At 42.2% G+C, this 21847-nt stretch overlaps 1 protein-coding gene across 1 annotated transcript; it reads right to left on the reverse strand.

Moving 5' to 3' along the window:
• Positions 1-9931: 9931 nt before the first annotated feature.
• dipk1b (divergent protein kinase domain 1B) lies at positions 9932-19892 on the reverse strand. Its single transcript, XM_080755848.1, has 7 exons — positions 19529-19892; positions 19026-19161; positions 18103-18234; positions 17340-17447; positions 15494-15673; positions 13191-13454; positions 9932-11868 (listed from the first exon to the last, which is right to left on the reverse strand). Exons 2-7 carry the CDS (start codon positions 19092-19094, stop codon positions 11320-11322), a joined length of 1302 nt encoding a protein of 433 aa, XP_080611974.1. The 5' UTR covers positions 19095-19161; positions 19529-19892; the 3' UTR covers positions 9932-11319.
• Between the last annotated feature and the right edge of the window lie 1955 nt (positions 19893-21847).

Genomic DNA, 21847 nt, shown 5'->3' on the forward strand with positions numbered 1-21847 from the left:
AAATATTCTGACGATGTAAATAACTCAAGACAAGGCTGTGAGTGACCACGTGGTCGGTTGTAGTGCAACAGGCTTCTAAAAATACCATTAACCACGGGCCACGGCCTTGATAACGTTGAGCATTTTTTATTTTCCATCGTGTCAAGCAGTTTCGTTTATCAGTGATTAAATGGAGGAGATAACTGGTTCAGGTTGATGTAGCCCCTCTCGGAACCCCCTGGGTCAGCCCAATCCGAACCTAACCGGGCTGAGGTATGTCAGAAACTTCAGTACCATTGGGTTCTGCTTGTAGGGCTAAGGTTGATGTAGACCTGGGCCTGGTCCATAGCCGTAAGACTTAATTTTTAGGTGGGGTCTCATTACTCTCCAGTGTTGTCAGATTTCGAGGGAAATATTAAGCAACCAGAAGCGACTAGGCCACATAAAGCTAGCATAAAGCAAATGCGTTAGTCGATCTATAAGCTCACAACGCGTCGCTGAGGTTGTTTGTAGATATGCTATTTTCAAACAAAATGTTTGAATAGTTTTAAATGATTCAACAGCAATTTTGCTAGATGGTCGAGGTTCCTTACTTCCTCCTTACCTTTTTTATAAAGTACCGGTAGGCTAACTTAAAAAAAATATCTTTGCCTTCTCTTCATAGGTGTGTCCTCCACTCTGCAGCACATCCCACGGCCACATGTCTACATATAATCTGCAGTGTGATGTTGCTGCCAAGAACTTGTCGAGGTACAAACGCTGTTAAGATCAATCACTTGCCAGTAAGAAACTAATAATTAATTATTGATATGTCTATTCAGATTGGAAGTCTTGTTAAAATGAAGACTTTCTAGATGAATAATGGGTACATTTCTTTGGGATAATAAATGGCCATCTTTATGTTGACATTGCCCCTTCAATCATATCACAGGCTTTGGTGCCTCTGAGTCTTATGTAAAACGTGGGCATAGTGTCACCTGGCTCACATTCTGAAGGTACTGTTCCGTAGGGGCCAGTTAAATCGCATGACGTTACTGTGGCTCTTAAGTGCAATGCTGTTACTACATTTTGTGGGTACTGACAGCCGGCTCTGTATTTTAATAAATGTTGGACAACATGGAAATGTTTGGTAGAACTTTGGGTTGTATAGCTACTGTACCTACTTGGCATGATAGTAGATGATGCGTCTTTTTTTTTCTTATGTGATTGAGAAAGGAAGTATGTCTTGCCATTCAGTCATTGGATGGCAAAAAGTCTGTGCAAACAGGGCAAATTATGCAAATATATCAAACAAATCCTGGTACACTACTTTGTCTGACTATACTTTTCCCACTGAACATTTTTGTTCCACTAGACTAGAGAAAATAGTTGTGTTCAATATACATTAACTTTAATACAGGCATTTCACTTTACCCAGGTGTAGAACATTTGTTCAATCAATACTTCTGGTCTGTATTGTCACTTAAAGCATAGTAGCAATAGACAAATGGAATTATATTTTGGCTTGCTGTGTCATGTCCAGGTAGCTACTAGCTATATAATCCAAGGTTCTGTCAACGTTTAACATCTCTTCAACATTTTAACCTGATTTGTGTTTTGTGACATTTTGTTCAGCTGGCCCAATGACCCCCCCGACATGAAAGAATCTTATGGTAAGTTTGAAGTGTTTTATTTACCCTTTCTTTCCTACCGTTGCCCCTTAGGCGTTGCAGTCCGACAGTGTGTCGAGCCTGTGTCAGAAGGTGGCAGAGACTAAATGGTCTATCGTTTACACCAAGTATTACATTCAGTGGGTACTTGGAGTCATTAATAGTGCCAACAAAACAACACTAGTGGAACTCTTGCTTAAGATTATATTGAATATGGAAGTTTTAAGACAATTATTGTGGTTGACAGAGGGAGTAGAAACGGGCTTACCATGGCTCAATTAGCCTGTTTAGTTGCCATGAGAAATCATGTGGAAAGGTTTGAGTGTTGCTCTTTTTCAGTATTTTGCCTTGATTGTTTCTCATGTTGACCAACTTCTTCTTCAGAAGTGGTGTGCAGACGTAGTGATGAACTGTTGTCCAAATACTGGTACGGAGTCACTACAGCGTAACCTGGCAACATGAATGTTCTTGGTGAGTTTATGATTAAATGGTCCATGGTATTTATACTGATACATTTTCTGCCCTGAAGGTATAATACTGCCTTGTTTAAGATATGTGTACATCTGATTTAAAGTGAAAAGTTTGACGTCCTGTTTTCAGTACTGTACATCTGCCTCTGCTATAGATGTGTAGTTATGCAACAGGATAGAGAAAATATCCTTCATTATCTGAGGAGGTTGAGTGGCCTTATTTCCACCACTTCCATATGCAATGACGGCACAATCTCAAATCCATATGGTTGACATGAATAGAAATTGGCTTACAATGTCTCAAACCACCGTGTTTGGTCAGCATGAGACAGCGTATTATGATTAAATGTTCAATGTATTTTGCCGTAATTGTTTCTCATGGTGATCAACTTGTTCTTCAGAAGCAGCATGCAGATGTACTGATGTTCTGCTGGCTAAATACTGGTACAGAGTGGCTGTTGGCAACCTGAACGTTCTTGGTAAGTCTATTTTATATGTCTTGTTTTTTCTCCCCAGCTTGCCCCTTAGGCGTTGCAGTCCGACAGTGTGTCGAGCCTGTGTCAGAAGGTGGCAGAAACTAAATGGTCTATCGTTTACACCAAGCATTTAATTCAGTGAGTGCTTGGAGTCATTAATAGTGCCAACAGAACACTAGTGGAACGCTCATATGCTGATTATTATTTAATATAGAAATAAGTTATTGTGGTTGACAGACAGAATAGAAACTGACTCAACATAGCTCAATTACCCTGTGTTTAATCGGCATGAGGAATCATTATGTAAAGTGGAATGTGTTGTGCCTGTTACATGGGACATCGTTTTCCTTGATTGTTTCTCATGTTGACCAACTTGTTCTTCAGAAGCAGATTCCAGACTTAGTGATGCGCTGTGGTCCAAATACTGTTACCGAGTCACTGCAGAGTAACCTGGCAACGTCAATGTTCTTGGTAAGTTTATGATAATTAAATGGTCCATAGTTACTTCACTGCACAGTATAATACTGCCTTGTTTGGGATAAGTGTACTTCTGATTTCCAGTGAAAAGTTTGACATCCTGTTTTCAGTACTGTACATCTCTGCTATAGATGTGTAGTTATGCAACAGGATAGAGTAAATGTCCTTCATTATCTGAGGAGGTTGAATGGCCATTTCCACCACTTCCACAATGACGGCACAATCTCAAATCCATATGCATCATTGTTTTTAGGGTTTGGTATAACAACATTTTAGGCATTGCCGGGGTGCTAAATGGAAATGTCCTCCCTTAATTAAACTGGTAGTGTTGGGATTCAGGTGCTCATCGATAAACCCTTGTGTTAGTTTTTCGCCCAGATGATCAATGATGAACTCTTGTAGTGCTGGTGTTGTTGCAGTGGTATTGATGAACTCTTGTGGGGTTTTGTTCAGGTGATCATTGTTGTGTAAGAGTGCAGAAGATACACCCAACATCGGTCATCAATGGATACGGTCTGGCTGGCAAGTAAGTCCATTTGTCTTGTCTAATGTCAGCCTCCTCTAATTTGGCCACGAAGCCAATTCAATTGAGCCCTTCAGGAATTGTGATATTGTGTATATAAAAGTATTCAGTGAAATGTTTGACATCCTGGACTTGGACTGCCCATCTGCCTCCCCTTCAGATGGGTGGCTATGCTAGCAGGATAGACAAAATGTCCTTCATGATCTGAGGAGGTTGAGTGGCCTTCATTCCACCACCTCCATATGAAATGATGGCACAATCTCAAATCGATAAAAAAAGTCTGTTCAAAATACTATCCAAATAAAATCATAGTACATAAACATGAGGTCTAACTGTACACAGAACCATCCTATCAGCGGGGCAGTTTGTTTAATACTGCAGTGGCTGAGTGGACAAAACTCTACAAACGGATGGCTGTATCAGTCAATGAAGTATATAAAAGTGATTGAGTATTGATGATATAGGAAACTCATATGGTTGACATGAATAGAAATGGGCTTACAATGTCTGAAACCGCCCTGTTTAGTCTGCATGAGAGAGAATATTACGATAAAACATTAAATGTATTTTGCCTTAATTGTTTCTCATGGTGATCAACTTGTTCTTCAGTAGCAGCATGCAGATGTACTGATGTTCTGCTGGCTAAATACTGGTACCGAGTGGCTGCTGGCAACCTGAACGTTGTTGGTAAGTCTATTTTATATGTCTTGTTTTTTCTCCCCAGCTAGCCCCTTAGGCGTTGCAGTCCGACAGTGTGTCGAGCCTGTGTCAGAAGGTGGCAGAAACTAAATGGTCTATCGTTTACACCAAGTATTTAATTCAGTGAGTGCTTGGAGTCATTAATAGTGCCAACAGAACACTATGTTGAAACATTCATACTTTGATTATTATTGAATATAGAAGTAAGTTATGGAGGTTGACACAGACGGAATCAAAACTGGCTCAACATTGCTCAATTACCCTGCTAAATCGGCATGAGGAATCATTATGTAAAGGTCTGAGTGTTGTGCCTGTTACACAGGACATAATTTTCCTTGCTTGTTTCTCATGGTGACCAACTTGTTCTTCAGAAGCAGATTGCAGACTCTGTAACAGTATTTGGACAACAGCGCGTCACTGCAGAGTAACCTGGCAACGTCAATGTTCTTGGTAAGTTTATGATAATTAAATGGTCCAGTTACTTCACTGCACAGTATAATACTGCCTTGTTTGGGATAAGTGTACTTTCCAGTGAAAAGTTTGACATCCTGATTTCAGTACTGTACATCTCTGCTATAGATGTGTAGTTAAGTAACAGGATAGAGAAAATGTCCTTCATTATCTGAGGAGGTTGAATGGCCATTTCCACCACTTCCACAATGACGGCACAATCTCAAATCCATATGCATCATTGTTTTTAGGGTTTGGTATAACAACATTTTAGGCATTGCTGGGGTGCTAAATGGAAATGTCCTCCCTTAATTAAACTGGTAGTGTTGGGATTCAGGTGCTCATCGATAAACCCTTATTTGTTTTTCGCCCAGATGATCAATGATGAACTCTTGTAGTGCTGGTTTTGTTGCAGTGGTAATTGATTAACTCTTGTGGGGTTTTGTTTAGGTGATTGATGAACTCTTGTGGGGTTTTGTTCAGGTGATCATTGCTGCGGAGTTGTGTAAGAGTGCAGATGAACTGGTGAAGCAGAAGATACACCCAACATCGGTCCTCAATGGATACGGTCTGGCTTGCAAGTAAGTCCATTTGTCTTGTCTAATTTCAGCCTCCTGTAATTTGGCCACGAAGCCAATTAAATTTAGCCCTTCAGGAATTGTTTTATATAAAATTGTTCAGTGAAATGTTTGACATCCTGGACTTGGACTGCCCATCTGTCTCCCCTTCAGATGGGTGGCTATGCTAGCAGGATAGACAAAATGTCCTTCATGATCTGAGGAGGTTGAGTGGCCTTAATTCCACCACCTCCATATGAAATGATGGCACAATCTGAAATTGAAAAAGAAAAAAAAAGTTCTGTTCAAAATACTCGCATTAACGCATTAACACAGAAAAACGGTCAAAAAAATCATAGTACATAAACATGAGGTCTAACTGTACACAGAACCATCCTATCAGCGGGGCAGTTTGTTTAATACTGCAGTGGCTGAGAGGACAAAACTCTACAAACAGATGGCTGTATCAGTCAATGAAGTATATAAAAGTGTTTGAGTATTGATGATATAGGAAACTCATATAGTTGACATGAATAGGCTTACAATGTCTCAAACCGCCTTGTTTAGCCTGCATGAGAGACTATTACGATAAAAAATTCAATGTATTTTGCCTTAATTGTTTCATGGTGATCAACTTGTTCTTCAGAAGCAGCATGCAGATGTACTGATGTTCTGCTGGCTAAATACTGGTACAGAGTGGCTGCTGGCAACCTGAACGTTGTTGGTAAGTCTATTTTATATGTCTTGTTTTTTCTCCCCAGCTTGCCCCTTAGGCGTTGCAGTCCGACAGTGTGTCGAGCCTGTGTCAGAAGGTGGCAGAAACTAAATGGTCTATCGTTTACACCAAGTATTTAATCCAGTGAGTGCTTGGAGTCATTAATAGTGCCAACAGAACACTGTTGAAACATTCATACTTTGATTATTATTGAATATAGAAGTAAGTTATGGTGGTTGACACAGACGGAATCAAAACAGGCTCAACATGGCTCAATTACCCTGTGTTTAATCGGCATGAGGAATCCTTATGTAAAGGTTTGAGTGTTGTGCCTGTTACTCGGGACATTGTTTTCCTTGCTTGTTTCTCATGTTGACCAACTTGTTCTTCAGAAGCAGTTTCCAGACTAACAGTATTTGGACAACAGCGCGTCACTGCAGAGTAACCTGGCAACGTCAATGTTCTTGGTAAGTTTATGATCATTAAATGGTCCAGTTACTTCACTGCACAGTATAATACTGCCTTGTTTGGGATAAGTGTACTTCTGATTTCCAGTGAAAGTTTGACATCCTGATTTCAGTACTGTACATCTCTACTATAGATGTGTAGTTAAGTAACAGGATAGAGAAAATGTCCTTCATTATCTGAGGAGGTTGAATGGCCATTTCCACCACTTCCACAATGACGGCACAATCTCAAATCCATATGCATCATTGTTTTTAGGGTTTGGTATAACAACATTTTAGGCATTGCTGGGGTGCTAAATGGAAATGTCCTCCCTTAATTAAACTGGTAGTGTTGGGATTCAGGTGCTCATCGATAAACCCTTTGTTTTTCGCCCAGATGATCAATGATGAACTCTTGTAGTGCTGGTGTTGTTGCAGTGGTATTGATGAACTCTTGTGTGGTTTTGTTCAGGTGATCATTGCTGCAGAGTTGCGTAAGAGTGCAGAAGATACACCCAACATCGGTCATCAATGGATACGGTCTGGCTTGCAAGTAAGTCCATTTGTCTTGAAAAATGTCAGCCTCATGTAATCTGGCCACGAAGCCAATTAAATTGAGCCCTTCAGGAATTGTCATATTGTGTATATAAAAGTATTCAGTGAAATGTTTGACATCCTGGACTTGGACTGCCCATCTGCCTCCCCTTCAGATGTGTGGCTATGCTAGCAGGATAGAGAAAATGTCCTTCATGATCTGAGGAGGTCGAGTGGCCTTAATTCCACCACCTCCATATGAAATGATGGCACAATCTCAAATCGATAAATACTTGTCCCGAAAGTGATATTTGTCTTCACAGGTCTGTTCAAAATACCCACAACAAAATGCATAGCACAGGAAAAACTGTAGTACATAAACATGAGGTCCCCACTGTACACAGAACCATCCTATCAAGGGTTTTTTTAATACCACGTTGGCTGAGGGGACAACTCCACAAAAAAACCGATGGCTGAGTCTGTATATAAAAGTGATTAATTATTGATGCTATAACAAACTCATATTGTTGACATGAATAGAAATTGGCTTACAATGTCTCAAACTGCCCTGTTTGGTCAGCATGAGAAAGCGTATTTAATATTAGTATTTAATATGTTCAACATATTGTGCCTTGATTGTCTCATGGTGATCAACTTGTTCTTCAGAAGCAGCATGCAGATGTACTGATGTTCTCCTGGCTAAATTCTGGTACAGAGTGGCTGCTGGCAACCTGAACGTTCTTGGTAAGTCTATTTTATATGTCTTGTTTTTTCTCCCCAGCTTGCCCCTTAGGCGTTGCAGTCCGACAGTGTGTCGAGCCTGTGTCAGAAGGTGGCAGAAACTAAATGGTCTATCGTTTACACCAAGTATTTAATTCAGTGAGTGCTTGGAGTCATAAATAGTGCCAACAGAACACTATTGAAGCACTCATACTTTGATTTTTGTTTACTATAAAAGTTATTATGGTTTACACAAACGGAATAGAAACTGACTCAACATGGCTCAATTACCCTGTGTTTAGTCGGCATCAGGAATCATTATGTAAAGGTTTGAGTGTTGTGCCTGTTGCATGGGACATATTTTTCCTTTGTTTTTATGTTGACCAACTTGTTCTTCAGAAGCTGTGTGCAGACGTAGTGATGCGCTGTTGTCAAAATACTGGCACTGAGTCACTGCAGAGGAACCTGGCAACCTGGCAAACGTTCTTGGTAAGTTTATTATTTATTTTGTTCCCCCCCAGCTTGCCCCTTAGGCGTTGCAGTCCGACAGTGTGTCGAGCCTGTGTCAGAAGGTGGCAGAAACTAAATGGTCTATCGTTTACACCAAGCATTTAATCCAGTGAGTGCTTGGAGTCATTAATAGTGCCAACAGTACACTTGAAAACCCTTTCTTCATGCCTGGTTTTCTTTAGAAACCACAGATGTAAATTATTTTTCTTCATTTGTCTTTACAGATGGACGTATCCAGCTGTCTGCCTTGTTTACTCACGGCCACTCAAAACGTTTCCTACACTGATATTAACATTGACTGCCATTGGCGAGTATACTCGTCTGAAATCCAAGCTGCTGGTTTGAGATTTTAACCTGGTGGTCACCCTAACTGATAATATACTGGAAGCTCACAAAGTTAACTTGGTAGACTAGAGAATAGTATTAGACTGTACTATGATCAATGTCAACCCTACTCAAAATGTGCACTACTCAAGATTTAGTTTTGACTGTCTAATTCCTTTTGAATGTAAATTTGATATGACAAGTAATCCAGTGACACAAACCTTTGTTCATCATTATGCAATATACTCGTGACATTTTAATATACAATAAAACTTATGAATCAGAAGTTTAAATGCTGGTTTATGCTAGATTTGACATTTTGATGGCTCTTATGCTTAAACAAGGAAAGCAGCAGGCTTTGTCATGTCAGCTTCTCATTTAACTTTGCGTTTGGCACCTACTTACTTTAGAACCTCAAACAAATGAATGTTTCCCCAGTCCTTTGGGGTATTGCATTGGAACTGTTATCCACTTAAGCACAGTTCTAAACCTATACGATGGATGACGGCTCTACCCCTGCCTGAATGATTTTTGTAAGTTGTACGATAAACGGGTAGTCTCTATGTGGACATTATAGCTTAGACCGTATTATGTGGGACAGTCGGCTATTATAGTCCATTTGCTAAATAATTTGCTGGGCCACATAATCACTGGTGGTCCATTACTGGCTGGCCTGACCTCGCTATGAGCTTGTAGATCTGCTATTTTTCAATGGGTAAATTATAACTTGTTTAAATCAGAAAGGGGTTCCCAGTCCACCCAAAATGGGTTAACCACTGCTGTCGAGTGTTCAGTAGTATCACTTTAACCTGATTAGCACGGTATTTTAATACTTTACTTTCTTAACTACACTAATCAGTCTTGGTATAATTCATAAAACAAGTCAATGCAGTCATGTTATCTGTGCTTAAAGTACTCAACGCATATTTTAATACATGCTTTTTACTATGTTTTGTTGCTGTTGGGTGGAAACCTTGCATGTCCAACTCTTAATCATTTTTTTTGTTGCTCTTTTCCAATGTAGTTTGTCACAAACTCTTTTTAATTTGTTTAATATTTATAAATCCCAGATACTTTCACAAGAATGGCTGATCTATTTTTGCTACTTTTGAGCAACGATACTATACGACAAAGTGGGTCATTCTTTGATGTACTGTATCCATATTTCAACTTTCATTTCAAGGTTTCTGCCTGACTATTTACAAGCAGATGATCGGTTTATGGACTTCACTATTGCTTAGGTCGAATGTACAACTTTCACACTTCAAAATCACTGACAATACACATTCAGATTTTTAAAGGTAAAATCTATATTTTGTTCCCTGGATTGTCACATTTGTATCAATCAATCCACAGACTCATCAAGTACTGTTTGAGGTTTTTTTTAATGCACTTGGATGGTTTCCATAATCTTACAGCAAAAATGATGTTCTCCAGAGGCATGAATATAAGTAGGGTAATAACTAAGGAACCAGATGGCGCAATGTTGACATGTCTGTCTGCTTAGAAAGGTGATGTGCAAAAAAAGCTAGCTGCTACGAAGTGTATTTCATCTGAATCACTTGTACACTAGCATGGCTGATCTACAGCTCACGATGTGACTCATGTGTGAGCTTGTAGATGAGCTATTTTCAGCCAAGATGGAGAGAAAGCAGTGGGCCTAGTATTGACCCTCTGGGGATTCTGGTCAAGTGCCATATATAGAGATTAACTAGTTTGCATTTTATCAGGGTTCCACTTCCGACATATCTTGGAAAGCCACATTTAGATTTTCCCTAATAACCTATAGTATTCCCTGAATACACATTCAAATTGAAAATAGTTTGCTACCTACAGCCATGATTTCACTCGTCCAGAAACACTGCATGTAAACATCAATGTCAGCTGGTCAGGGGAAGCCAAATGAATGTATTGTCCTGGAACATGACTCCAGTAAAGGAAACTCATATTTATGTTTCCGAGGCAGTGAAGAGGGTAATTACTGTTTGAGTCTAGTCTATTGTATTTTGTTCCAATCATCTCACATGGATTTCATAATGTATTTGTGAATTGACTACATAATACACTATTTAAATCAGAATTTATTCTTAATATTACACACACAAATCATATACAACGCACGTGTGCACTAATTTCTCAGTATCGCACACATCCACTATTGTGTCACTCCTATCTCCGCTGGCAAAGGACTTCAGTTTTAAAGTGTATCCTCAATCTTTCAACAAACCTGCCTGGTGTTCATTAACTTGCTTTCTGATGGCATATGACATTTAATCACAGGGAAATCCCAGAGAATATCAGTCTACACAGATCGATGAGCTACACAAAACAAAAACTCTACCAGGGTGCTTTTATAAATGGTATCATTTGAATCAGTTTCATACAGTAACTGTTGCATTGAAAGACTATTCCAGAAACCATTTGGCAAAGCATCACCGGGAATGAAAGTGACACTTGCTCCTGTAAAAAGTAGTACCACGTGGTGACCTGTAAAGTGTTTAGCGGTGAATCTTAAAACTGCTTTCTCAGCTATGTAGTTCACTTCCATGGAGGAGGTTCCAGGGGGTCCCCACTACCAGCAAAATGAACAGTTAAAGCTCTATTTAATTTTTATCTTATAGTAGCTATGTTTTGAAAAATCCTTAAAAATGTAGACAAATCTTCTCTTACAGAGGGGTCCCTGCCACAAAGTCATTTCAAATGAGGGAGGGGGCCCGTCTGCGGTCAAATACATTTTCAATTGGGCTGTCCTTGGCAAAAAAAAAGTTTGAGAACCACCCGCGGAAGCTCTCATGAGTACTGCGTGTTAGAGATCTTCTTCCACAGCAGAGTCTTGAGGTTGTTGAGCACCAGCGAGTGATGCACCTCCATCTGGCTGGCCAGGCCACTGAGTGTCACGCAGGTGCGCAGCTGCTTCTCCAGGTCCCCGCGGAGGTCCGACGGAGCCCCGAACAGCAGGTAGTCCTGCAGCAGGACGCACACCTTGGCGAGGTTGGGCTGCACCACCTCGGTGTTGCACTGCTTGACCAGTCGGTCGCAGGTGGCCGTGCAGTCCCTGCCGTACGTGCAGTCGGCGTTCGTCTCGCAGCGTCGCCCGCGCAGGAACACGCGCACGGCCGCCTCGGACGCCACGTTGCGCAGGTCGGCCATCTTGCAGTCGTACTTGGCGTTGTAGCCCACGTGGCGCGGGCTGGCGTCGCACATGAGGAAGCTGCCGTAGTTGCCGTGGAAGACCTCCTCCACGAACTCCAGGAGGCCGATGGTGATGCGCGCCCGGCGGGGCCACGCCGGCGCCAGCCAGCGGTTCACACTGGAGCTGAGGGCCTCCGGCACCAGAGCCTGCAAGTGTGAAGGTATGTCATTATAGAGCGTCGCAGTCCCACCCCAGTTTATGATGACGCCAGGCCCAGGAAATGATTCCCAATGCATTTTTCACATAGACATTTCAAAAAGTATTTATTTAAAGATGGTTACGCCACGGACAAAGCCAACTTGAGTCGTGACAAATCATGACAATACACACTATTTTGGACCAAACAAATAATTACAAAGAAGAAAAACAACAAAAGAAATGTTGTAAATGTTTCTTTCTTTCTAATTCTTTGTTCGGCCCAAAAAGTTGTGTTGTCATGATTTGTCACAACTCGAGTTGGCTTTGTACGAGGGTTAAAAGCTCTTTAAATAAATACTTTTTGAAAGAAAATTTCCTGTGCCCTGGTAGGGGGCGGGACTGCAACGCTCTATTACTACAGTTTATTGTTTATTATTTTATTGAGGTTATACTTGAGCGCGAAAATTCTAGTTTGTCATATCTGCTCTGTGCCAAAAACACAATTAAATCATTAATCACAATCACGTGTACGGCAACATGCCAACAGACAGACATTAATTAATACCGGTCCATAACGTACACCAGGGGTGCCCACACTTTTTTGACCTGAGAGCTACTTTGAAAATGACCAGTTCAACCAAGATCTACCCACCGAAAAAAATTATAATTCCATTACTGAAAATACTGTAGTTTAAAAATGTACCTGGGGCAGCTTTGGAATAGTGGCGCTGGAGTTACGTACAGTATAAGACAACTGCACTTGGAATGGTAAATAGAGGGAGTAAAATGGAATAGGAAGGGTTTTGGATTTAATTTGTAATTCTACCGACATTTGTGAGCAGCAACACTCTTGAAAACAATGTATTGCATTATGGGTTTGAGCTGACAGGCCCTTTTTGATGTCAATCAAGTCAACTTAATTCAAGTGGCAGATGCCAAAAATAGTTTTTTTATATTTAAATTAAATATTATTTAGGGACATGTCATGTGATCTACCTGCACAACCTTTTTGTGATCTACTAGTAGATCGCGATCTACCTTCTGGGCACCCCTGCCGTACACCATAGCTATTAGGACACCCATCCTAAAACCACCTGTTTTTCTGTATTCGCCAAGTTACAATAGAGGATATGCGCATGCTTAAAGTGAATTGCACATCGAGTGGCGAAGCAACATGCAAAGTGAGTTTAACATTGTTTAATGCAATCAGATATGACTTTTCTGTTTTTCTGATGTATGGGCTGTCAAGGTCAGAAAGTAGTTTTGATGATGATGTCACACGCATACCCTCTATTCCAGGATCGTCGTCGACGCGGCAGCATTTTCATACCTGCAAGTAGCTGGGAACCTCCAGCCTGTAGAGGGAGCTGTGGCCCACGCGCTCGGTCACGTAGAGATCTCCGCAGAAGCCCAGCAGCTTGGGGGTGTGCTCCTTCTCCTGCAGCGCCACCATCAGGAGGAACTCGTTGATCTGCAGCAGGGCCCACACGGACTTGGCCTCCGCCAGGGACACCTTGCCGTCCTGGTTGACGTCCGCCAGGCTGATGACCCGCCCCACCAGGGCGCCCAGAGAGGGCTGCTCGCCCAGGTTAGACTGCCGAGAAGGAGGTAAGCCCGTTAATTTTGACCTGAGATCAGATTCTAAAAATGTCTTCTACATCCTGACCATTTTCTGAAAAAGCTATGTTTCTATGTCAGTTGTTCTTCGATAAAAAAAAAAATAGCAGACCTACAAGCGAGTGGCGCGCTATGAGCTTGTAGATCTGCTATTTTTCAATAGCTAAAGCATAACATAATGCTAAAAAGGGGTTCCCGCCCAAAATGTGTTAAGACTCGAGATCGGATTCTACTAAGTGTCTTCTAAATCCTAACAAGTTTTCTGAAAAACCTTCATGTTTCTATGTCAGTGGTTCTCAAAACTATTTCATGGCAAGGACCCCAAAAATGATATGTATTCGGCCGCTGACCCAATCTGAAAATATGTTGCTCGAGGCGGGGGCCCTGTCCAGAGACATGCATTAACTGTACTGTACTGAACAAGCTCTCCTCCCTGGCGCATGTGTGCGTGTGTGCGTGTGTGTGTGTGTGTGTGTGTGTGTGTGTGTGTGTGTGTGCGTGCGGCTGCACAACAGTGACACTTGGTGGTGTGTTAGGCTGCGCAACAGTGACACTTGGTGAAAATATGCTATTTCCGTGCTCAGACCCAGCCAGGGACACACATTGCTGGGCATTGGAGTACTCCACCCTATGGTTGCACCACTCAAAAATCCAATAATATGACTGTGAAACATTCCATTAGGCATAATGAGTAATATTGGTAGTGTAAGAATACTTTGATGCCACTAGCCAATACTTTTGTACTTTTACTAAAAAATCGGAATACAAGACTCTTACTTCGTAACCGAGTATTTCTACACCGTGGTATTTGCTACTGTTACGTAAGTGAGTACTTGTTCCATCCAGCGGTTAGTTACACAATTGACCCGAGGCCATATCTACTCTGTCCTCCCCCTCTTCTATGTTAAGAGTCATTGTGGTGACAGTGACCGACATGCCAACTATATTTGGAAGCTTGTGACAGCTTCCTTCCTGTCGTTTCTTTCGCTTCTTCTCAGGGTCTCCTCTCCTTATATTGACATTCTTCTTCGAGCCCATTCAAGCCACCCGTGTCATTTTAGATTTTTAGACGTTGGCTATTAAAAAATAGCTCACAGTGCGGCACAATAAGCTACTGGAAGTCGGAACAAAGTATTTTGAGATGGGTCGGCGGCCATATACTTATAGCAAGCAACATACGTAGGTTTTTCAGAAAACTGTTAAGACATTTGTAGAATCGGCTTCATGGGCTAATAACCTGTGGTCTCTAACCTTGGCGTCAAATTAGACAACGCCCTCAAACTTGATAAGCAGGTAAATGCGGTAGTCAGCTCAAGTTTTTACCATCTATGACTGCTGGCTAAAATCAAGTCTGCTATCCTTTAGCGATTTTGAGCGGGTTATTCATGCATTTATTTCTACGCGGTTGGACTACTGTAATGCTTTGTACGTTGGTTTAAATCAAACCTCCCTTGCTCGACTCCAGCTAGTCCAGAACTCGGCCGTCTATTCAGAGTTGATTTTAAAATTATTTTATTTCTCTTTAAATCTATTAATGGTCTGGCTCCTCTTTATCTGTCTGACCTTATTGAGGTCTATACTCCTCCTAGGTCACTGCAGTCTGAGGGCCAGCTAAATCCCAGGGTCACAAAGAAGACCCGCTTAAAGTCCAGAGGCGACCATGCTTTCTCTGTTGTAGCCCCTAAACTATGGAACGCACTCCCCTCCCACGTCAAATTGGCCCCTTCCATCGAGACTTTTAAATCTCTCTCTTTTAAAGTGGATTGGATTGGAGAGTCGTCACACAGATTCACAAGCTCGAAACACATCTCTGCGTGCAGTGTTTAGGGCTTGTAGATCTGCTATAGGCCTTTTATATATTTTGTTTTACATAATATGAGATTAACTCATATAATAATAATAATATTGAACCAAAGAAAGGTATTGTGCTGTAGTAGTGCTGATAATGTGTGGGTGGATAACAAGAGTCGAACAGGAAACAAGACATGCTGTACAGACATTATGCTGGAAGCAGACCTTAAGGAAGCTGTGCAGCATCTCTCTGAACTCGTCCATGGAGGTCCCACGCGTGGGCTTGTCGAACAGGCTCATCTCCTGCCGGAGATGCACAGAGTCTGGAGCTCCATCTGCCTTCGTCGGCTCCTCAATCCCACACTTAATCACCACTGGTCTCTCCTTCCACAGCCCGGTGTACACCTGCAAGCACGAATGACAGCGTTCCATTTCTAAACCTAACGGGGAGACATTTTCTTAACTGTCTATACTTAAGCCTGTATTGTCTCTGTCCGGTGATTCAAATTAAAAGTAGCTAAGATAGCAGATATACTGTACAAGCTCAAGCATCTGGATCTGCTCCTTTTGATATACTTTTGTGTGACACTATAGTATGATGTAGTTCCTGCCTGACAGCAACAATATACTAGTTGTATAACAAACAGCTTATAATGCATTTTAACAAAATAGGGACAAACACTTTCATTTAATTGTTAAATTGCGATATCTGTACAGCAGGGTGCGCTTTCTCTCTGCCCTTTATAATTTGAACGATCCAAGATAAACACACTCTCTAGAGACAATCGCCGAGTCATTTGGATAATCTCCTCTACAAATGAGTGTCATGGCATGAAATGTGCAAGAAAAGCTTTAGCAGTTGCTGGGCGCCGACCATTGGTCGACCTCAGCTCCATGTTTCTGTTCTCAACCAATCACATATACACACTTCACTAACGGAGCATTTAAATAGAGAAGTTTGCATTTGCTTAGTTTGCTGTGTTGACTCATGTGTTGACTCAAGACCTCCTCCTGTGTTCCATGGTAAGAAAGATAGTAGTGTTCCCTCAGGGTGCCTTACAATGCATTACTCATTTCCTTTTCATATTCATTAAACAGATTTTAATTCAATTCATGACTGAAGCCCCTTATGGGTCCATTTGGTTACATTTGTACACTCTCAGAATTAAATTACCACTGAGGATTGTACAGATCTCTCTCGTCGCAAGACAGCTAAATGGATTGATCCTCCACCACCTTCTGCTTCTAAGGTCTACGGTGGTGGAGGATCAATCCATTTAGCTCGCAGAATAGCTTTTGACCGAACAACAGTCGGGCAGTTGTAGTGGCTCTGTCGGACAGAGACAAAAAGTTCTTATAATTGTCACAGGGGCCTGCCCCCCCCCACCCCAGGGAGTGAAGGACGAGGTGTCAAGACACAGTGGCCCCTATTTTTGGAACCAAAGGAATTGGTTCAGAATCCTAAAAGTCCACGTTTTTTTTATTGCCTTGGAATGGGAACCAAAGTGGGCATGTCACTATTCTACAGGGTGAAAGATGCTGATGTGTTCCCCAGATGACTGAATGCCAAGAAAACAGAAGTTATCACATATAACATCCCATCGGAGCATCCACCACTGACAACAACAGGTGGCACTGCTCTGAAGGAAGTCAAGGACTTCAAGTACCTGGGCTCATTATTCAACTCAACAAAGCAAGTAAAGTGAGGAAGGCACTTGCATGGAGGGCCTTGAATGGCATGGCCAGAGTATGGAACTCCAACCTCCCCCGTCAAACCAAACTCATCTTCTTCTATGCAACGGTAGAATCTGTTCTCCTATACGAGAGTGAATGCTGGACCCTGAAGCCAACCCTGCAGAAGTCTCTAGATGGGTGCTACACCACAATGCTCATGCGTGTACTTAACACCAGCAAGAGTACACATGCTACCAACAAGAATCTGTATGATGGAATGCCAAGGGTGAGCCAGAAAATAGCAGCCAGGAGAATTAGACTAGCAGGACACTGCCAAAGGGTGTCGTGGCCTAAAAAGATTGAGAACCACTGGCATCGGTGAAGGTGTTTGCATTACCTGATGGGTGGAGGAGGTGGACATGCAGTGCTGCAGAGTGAGGGTCCTCTGGTCACACAGGGCCTTGCAGGCTGAGCCAGAGATGATCCCCCGCCTGTAATGATCACACTGAAGCAGGAAACAGGACGTCACCATTGTCAGGACGAGGAAGTGCTTGAACTTGTAGTAATCTAAAGTCAGCGTTTTTAGTTTTGTTTTGTTTTTTTTTGTTTTTTTTCCCCTTTTTACGTTTTACGTTTCTTAGTGTAGTTGTAGTAGTAGTAGTGGGTTAATGAGCTGAACATATATTGTAGCGGGCCGTTACAATATATGAAATCCTTCCTGATATGAGTCAGGAACCTTGTGACGCCATACACTGTGGGTGGGAAACTCATGAACATTCCCGCACAAGTCTTCACCAGGGGGTCTATGAAGTTGAAGGTGAAGCTATCTATGAAATCTATGACATTTTTGAGTGGTGCAACCACTCCAAGGAACAGCAATGTCCGTGTGTCCGTGTTCACCTATGTGTTGGTTAATGAGCACCAGTATATGACTATGAGTACCAGTAGGGGTGCTGTTGTGCCAGAAACAGAGAGAGGGATAGTGCTGCACTGTTGCCTGCTAATGAGAGAGAGAGGTGGGGGGGGGGGGTAGTTGCACCACTCAGTTCACACGGGTGTAGTGTCATCTTTCTCTCAACTAAGCAGTCGTTGGCCTGAAAGAACGTTGAAGACCCCTGTGGTGTTCCTGAGAAGATGGTGTAAAAACAGAGGCTACTCACAATGACCATGTGGCAGACATGCCCGCGACAGAGCTCAGAATAAGAGGCATACTGCATGTAGAGGACCCAGCTGGCAACCAGGATGCCCAGCCATGCCAGGAGCAGGTACTTCACCTTTATGGCTGGGAGACTCTTCAGGGTGGGGGAGAGAGAGAGAGAGAGAGAGATCAAGTCATGAGGATATCGTTACTGTTGGGCAGAAACCTATCGCCATAGTCCAACGTGTGTGTGTGTGTGTTTCCCCCCCATAAAGTAACGCCCTACTTGATCATGCTACAGTCAGTACAGTGCCAGTAGCAGTACAGCAGGAGCAGTATACAGCAGCAGTACATTAGAGTGCCTGTAGCAGTACAGTAGCAGTACAGTAGCAGATCCCCAAGCTTGAAATGCGGTGCAAAGTGACACGTTTTGAAGCTTGTCGACCTGCTACTTTTGAATTTAAATCCTGAAAAAAGTAACACAGTTTTGGACATTTCCACTCGGCATAGTGTGCAGCACATCAACCTGCCACGTTGTGTTTACACATAACGGTAGATAGCCTATATTTTGCATCTGAACAGTTGACACTATTGTAGGCTAGCCTTTTTTTTATGTGTGTTTTAGAAGTATAAGATGTCTTCATTCAGTTCATTGTCTGTATGAACAATCTGGAAACCAATCGGCAAAAAGGAAAAACAGCACCCTCTGCTGTTTGTTTCTTAAGTTGGGAGACTACTGTATGAATTGAACACGGCTATATTGGAAACAAGCAGGCACGTGCAGGGGGGGGGGGAGAAACAAGCCCTCAGGGGCCAGGGATTAAAGTATTAAACAGATCAATCAATCAATCAATGGCAAACGCACACGAAAACAGACAGACAGACAGATGTAGGCCTGGCTACATACACACACACACACACACACACACACACACATATGCATACCTTGAAGCCCTTGGTCAGAGGGCAGAACACCACCAAATGGACCAGTCTCCGCAAAGCCCTGGGCATCATGAGCCAGTCCTGTCCGTTTAGGATGACGCTAGGACAGGAATCACTTCAGCAGCCCGTATCCCATTCCCTGCACAATCACATATCCTTATCAGCCTTAGACCTATATAGGCTACACAAAAATGCGTAACAAATTATAGTCTTCTTTATTTATCAAGTGTAACGTATAAGGCATTGTTCGCGCTGGCCTTCTAGTCAGTCAGTCAGTCACAGGCTATATTTTATAAAAAGACGTTTCACTTACATCGATGGTGGGCAAAAAAGAGGCTACACCATGGTTCGCGATCCAGTTGCACACCATTAATTTTATGTGGCGACGGAAAAACCAACAAGAAATCCGCGTCCTTGCGATCTCAACCAGTAATTACGCGCAATCGATGTTATAATTAAAGCTTTGCGTTTAATTCAAAGACAGGCTATTATATACAGATACAGACCGTATTGGTGACGTCCAACAGCTGTTGCAGGCGCGTCGTCGACCGAATCCGATGCGAAGCCATTTCTCCACCGTGTGTGTGTGCGTGTATCATAACAAGAGCTCCGTTAACAAATGGTCAGATGAATCACGAATCCGTGCCAGAGCGGATGCCCTGTGTGGCCGCAGCCTCCCGTCCATCCAGTGTTAAACAGCGATTCATCGGAGCGTGTGTTGCGTTTAAAGGGAACAGATCTTTGCTCGCCTCGCAGATGCGCTCTGCTTTGCTTTTACACAGCCGTCGTAAAATGCCTAGTATCTCTATCTATCCGTTTCCTGTCCTTTTCACTGGAATGCAAATGAAGTGAAACCTCTGCCTTTTAGAATAATTGCAGAGGATCATGAAGGAGGCTAAAGGAAAACATTGCGTTTCCAGCAGAGAGACAATTAATTAGGCCGGGCTAAAGTGAGGCTAATAATATGCGTGCCGGCTCCGTGCAACGACTATAGGCTACCATCCTACTTGTGCATGTGACGCTTAAACGATTCATTCGATTAATGAATCTAAAGGCGCACATGAATGTTTCCGACCTTCCCATAAATAAAGGATGCTTGAAGCCCATTAGGCCTTCTAGAATTGGACACAGCCTTCCTCTTAGCACAATTACTTTAAACAGCTATCTATATCATTCTTTAAGTTAATTAACTCATATAGTCAGCTTAATGGTCAATGACTTGACCATTATTTAATAGCTGACAGGACAGGACAGGATATAGGAGGAAGGTATAAAGGATAAAACAGGACACAAATGGCACGATAAGAAACGACAGGTCAAGGCAAGGCAAAGACTAAAGAATCCTGTTTAATGTTTATTGTCATTGTGTAAATAGTTTTTTGTTTAAATAAGAAAGTAGGTCTGGAAGTACAGCCTAGGTCTTGAACATCAACTGTCTTAAAGTTATACAAAATGGACAAGAAAGAATAATATGAGATATGAATAAAGAGGAAAATGAACATAAAATAAAAAGAGAATAGAAAAAAAGGCATCAAAAACAATTTCATTTCAAGGACCCCCAAATTGATATTATTAGCCACGGACCCCCCATGTGAAATGATTTGGTGCCAGGGAGGGACTGCCATCCATTGGAGAAGATATCATTTCTCATATTAGGTTAAGAATAGTATGTGCATGAACAACTGTATAACTGTGTGTCTGTGTCTCTAGGCCACTGGGAGAGGGTGACCTTGTTTGTCACGTGGGGGAGATTCAGTTATGACTGCCCAGGGTTATGATGAGCGCTATATGATGAGGCAAACAAGGAGGAAATGACAGCTATACAATAAAGCAAATCCCACTGTCAAATTCCACGGGGACCGGGGACCTCCTGAATACCTGAAGCCTATAGCTATGACCAATTAGACAGATACAGAGACCTCATAGCGACCTGAACTGAAGTCTATAGGCCAGCCTTATCCCTAAACTTATTTGCCATTTTTTTATTTTGAAAATTATTATTTTATTTTTTATTTTAAAATAGTTCCAATACCCGATCTACAAGCTCACAACGTGCCGAGATAGATCGGCTATACGTTGAACTATTTTAAAATGTATTTCAAATTTTCACCAAGACCTTTGGTGTAAGATTTCTGTAAATCCTTCTTTCATTGCAGTCTTCTGCTCTTCTCCACTTCTGTCCATTGCAGCATCTGCTTCGTCCAGCACCTTCTCCATTCTTTCTCACTTCCCCTGGAGCCTAGTTCCACAATGTTTATAACATTGTATAACCATAGCAATGAATGAATGCCAAATGCCAAACATACCATTCTCCTCCGGTTCCTGTTGTAGGCCTACTGCCAACCTCCGTTTCCCCCTATAAAAGCAGAAGGCATTTTCACACGTTGGAGGATTGGATTTATTTGAATTAATTTTTTGGTGTGAACTGTGAATGTGTATTTTTCCCCCCCTTCCGGCCCCGTCCGTGCCTTTAGCCAAGAGGTCCTCATTCATGCGAACAACTGAGAAGGTTTTTGTTCCAAACAAAATGACCTAGCTTGTGATTGTACTAATTAGATCCCTGCTGTATGCTAGCTGACATCCTAATTGGTGCAAATAATAGGTTTTATAGGAAGGTGGAAGACATCCTGCATCATTCCAGTGCCTATAAAGGATGGATCTCAAACTCTAAATGACTACAGGCCTGCAGTGCTACTGAGTACTGACCTCACACATCATGAAGACCTTGGAGAGACTGGTTCTGCAACACCTACGGGCCTACGGCCTGTGGTGAGCGAATCCCTGGATATCTGTATACAGTTCACCTACCGGGCTAAAGTTGGTGT

Source organism: Protomyctophum bolini (assembly GCF_963924005.1).
Source record: "Protomyctophum bolini genome assembly, chromosome: 22".
Taxonomy (NCBI): Eukaryota; Metazoa; Chordata; class Actinopteri; order Myctophiformes; family Myctophidae; genus Protomyctophum; species Protomyctophum bolini.